General features: G+C 54.7%; 1 protein-coding gene across 1 annotated transcript; it reads right to left on the minus strand.

The window, feature by feature from the left end:
• Nucleotides 1–1,058: 1,058 nt before the first annotated feature.
• NEURL3 (neuralized E3 ubiquitin protein ligase 3) lies at nucleotides 1,059–3,690 on the minus strand (the record flags this gene model as incomplete). Its single annotated transcript, XM_008567927.1, has 3 exons — nucleotides 1,059–1,859; nucleotides 2,471–2,542; nucleotides 3,432–3,690. Coding segments are annotated over 3 exons (534 nt in total), but the record flags the coding sequence as incomplete, so codon positions are not given.
• Nucleotides 3,691–3,692: the final 2 nt, after the last annotated feature.

Here is a 3,692-nt window from a genome sequence, read left to right on the forward strand (position 1 = left end):
GATGAAAATCTTGTTCCAGGATCCATAGGGATCCATAGGATTCTAAAACATTGGGGTGATGTGGTAAGAGATATTATTATCTTCTTCCTTGGTAAGAGTCAGTGGCTGCCAGGACTCAGACCCAGGTCCCTGATGCCCAGTGCTCTCTTGGTTCGTCCTCCTGCAAGACATCTTTTCCAGGGGAAGGAGCTGCCATATTTTGAAGACTTCTAAGCTAGAAGCTACATATTCATTATATTTCTTCACAACTTACTAGCAAGAAAATTATTATTATTTTCTTTTCCTTTTTTTTTTTTGTCTTTTTTTTTTTTTACTGACCGGCAATGGGATTGCAACCCTCGGTGTCGCGCCCGCACCGCGCTCAGCCAGTGAGCGGGAACCAATCACCACATGGGATCTGAACCCTCGGCAGGAGCGCCGCCACGCTCCCAAGCGGTGCACTCTCCAGTGCGCCACCAGGCCGGCCCAAGAAAATTATTTTATGTCCACTTTGCAAATGAAGAAACTGAGGTTCACAGAAGTCAAGTCACATGCCCAAGGTTAGAGCATTCATGGATGGTGGAGAGGAGACCCCACTCCAGAGGAAAGATACTCCGATGTCATCAAGCCAAATGTCCTGACCCTCTGACTGGCTACAGGGTGGGCAGAGAGGCAGTTTGTGGAGGTGCCCATTGTTACAATTTTGAGTGCAATGGGTCTGAGCCCTCTCCAGATAGTCCTATCCCCCAGGAGATGCCTCCCCACCAGTCACAGAGCAGGGAACAAAAGCAAAGTAATAGGATTGCCTGCCACAAATATCTGCTGAGGGGAGCTCCCAGGTCAACTCCAGCCTTCAAACAGCCCCCCACCCCCAAATCCAGGGAGGCACGGACAAAGTCTGGTTGGGACTTGAGGGCTGGGGGTATAGGACTATCCCCTTCATGTGATCAGCGAACAGAGTCCCTGGGCTTCAGTGCCCCAAACTCCCCCCAACCCCAGGCCACCTGCATCCCAACCCGTCCACTGCTCCGGCCACTCCCACTGACTGCAACAAAGAGGACGTAGTCATTACAAAATTATTCATGAAAGATAAACTTTATTTTGATATCTCAAAAATTGGCAAGGAAATCACCACCACCACAACAGTGCACTTTCAAGTGTTAAGTCCTCTTCAGATGCATGATCTCATTGGGACCTCACAACCATTCCGAAAGGTAGGCAGGGCTGGCAACTCCAGAACACTTCACAGGGGACTTGTTGGAGGTGAGCAAGCTTTCACACGGAACTGTTAACCCCTCACCTACACACCTCCCTACTTCTGCTGCAGGCTCTTCAACACCTGGTACGCAGGGCTTCCACCAGACATGGGCAGAAACCTTAACTCCCTCGGCTAGGAAAAGAGGGACCAGTCTCCCTCTCTCTCAACCTCTTCAGGGGGATCATGCTGATGTGGGCAGAAAGAGGGGCTTCTCCTTGCTCCACTGGCCCCAACCCAACCCCCTGTTGGGGACGGAGGGGAGCAGCCATTGCCCCCTCGCCCTCTTCTCCCTGCGGCGCCTGTGGCTGCCCCAGTTTTCCGACTCTTCTCCAGAAAGAGGGCAGGGCTGCACCTGCTCCCTCCACCCGGCTGGGCTCACGTCTAGGCCCTATCTGCCACCTGCACCAGGAGGCCTTCTCTCATGAGTCTTCCCCAGTCCGCAGAGCAGGAGGGCCCTGCTCCAGGGCCAACGCCTCAATCTGCCAGCGACACACAGGGCACTTGGCCGTGTCTGTTAAGACCCTCCAGGCACAGTAGCTGCAGAAGTGTGCATGGCCACAGGGGACAAAGCAGGTGTTGGCAGCATGGTAGAAGCATATGACGCACTCCTCTCCTGGTGTGGCTGGGAAAGGGGACGACATTGGTTAGGGGCATGTGGGGGCAAGGGATGGGCCACCTACTCATGCTATAACCACAGGACAGAGAACTATGCAGCCGTGTCTTGAGCCATGAGAAAATGCTCACAATGTAATCAAGTGAAAAAAAATGGGAAGAAAACCATAATGTACACGCATATATATCATAGAATTCCAATTCAGAGAAAAAGGAAACAAAGCACAAACAATTCCCCCTAAATACATAAATATATCTAGGATTAAAAAGTACTGGGCGGAAATCCACCCAAGAGGTAATGGTTGATTTTTATTACTTCCGTCTTTATCCTTTACTCTTTATTTTTATTTGGCAAAACTTTACAATGACGTGAATTACTTTTTTAAAGTGAGAACATAATAACACTATCTGCTCATGAATGTGCTCTTGTAACCTGTAATGTTAGCCAATGTCCTAGAAGGCAGAGCTGTTAAATTGTTTTTAGGTGTCCAGTAGGCAGAGCCAGCCCAAAGCCTGTGGGACACTTGACTGAGCAACCAGAGCTCAGGCCTCCCCTCACCCCCACCCCACCCCTGGGTGCTGGAGTCCCGGGGAATCCCTGGTGCTCCCAAAGCCACTCACCTTCAGACCCAGGCACAGCCTTCTCACTGAGGACCGTGGGCACGGGTGTGGGGAATCGGCTGGCTGTGGTATCTAAGGCAGAGAGGGACAGTCAGGGCCAGGAAAGTAAACCCAGGGTGCTCGCACCGCACCCTGGCCTGCAGCAGTGTCCATCTCCTTTCTTTTCTGGGTTACAGTGCTGGAACTCCAGGCTGGTTTGAAGACCCTGTCCTGGCCGCCCCCTCCCCAGCTTAACACAGCCGAGAATTCGAGGGGCGGTAGACTCTTCCTCCTAAACCGCCCTTCCTTCAGGCCACTGTCTGAGTGGAGACCCTGAGCATGACCCACGTTCCCACACCCGGACGAGCATCAAAATCGCCCAGGAGGTGGGAAAACACAGGTGCTGAGGCCCTGCTCCAGACCTAGCAAATCAGGTGCTCCAGGGGGAGCTCCAGCAGCTGTGGCAAAGGATTTTAGAAACAAATTCGCTGGGGGGAGAGGAAGCATGCCAATTATTTTTTCTATGGGAATTACTTACTGCTTCCCTGCGCCCCCCTGAAGGCTGGGGGGGTGGTCGTTTCCCCGCCCACTGCGTGAGTGTCACCCCTCCCCCTGCAGACGGTTTCCTTGCACAGCTCCAGCGTTCACACTCACGTTGCCCTTGTCTCTAGCGAACTCCTACTTAGACTGTAAAGCCCGCTCCAAATGTGCCTTCCTTTGCAAAACGTGATCAGCCTTTCCACAGATGTTTGGGGTGCTGGTTATTTCTTCTCGTTATTCTTTTGGGACAAGGCTGCCCTCCCTGTAACTGGGTCCTGTCCATCTGCTGTCTCCAGCACCCAGCGTCACAGCTGACACCGGCCAGGGGCTGATGGCGTAGCTGATTGGATCGATCGGTGGGGGGGTCGCCCGAGCCTCCATGGCCCCCCACCGCCACCCCCACCCCGGGGAGCTGTGCCTGGGTCCCCGCAGGTTGCCTCACCCAGCAGCTCGATGGCCTTGGTGGTCCCGTACACGTCCATCACGGCCCAGAGCGGGGCGCCCGTGAGCACGCCCTTGCGCAGCAGGAGCCGGGGGCCCGCGTTGACCCTGGCGAAGAGCCGGCCGCGGGGGTCCACCCAGAAGCTGACCACGTCCCCCGCGAGCGCGCAGCCGTCGGGCAGCATGGCCGCCCACGTCGGGCTCTGCTGCTCCAGGTCGGGGCACACTCGTGGCGGCAGGCTGGGCGCGGACACGCGCGCGG

The sequence above is a fragment of the Galeopterus variegatus genome, unplaced genomic scaffold (assembly GCF_000696425.1).
Source record: "Galeopterus variegatus unplaced genomic scaffold, G_variegatus-3.0.2 Scaffold356, whole genome shotgun sequence".
Classification (NCBI taxonomy): Eukaryota; Metazoa; Chordata; class Mammalia; order Dermoptera; family Cynocephalidae; genus Galeopterus; species Galeopterus variegatus.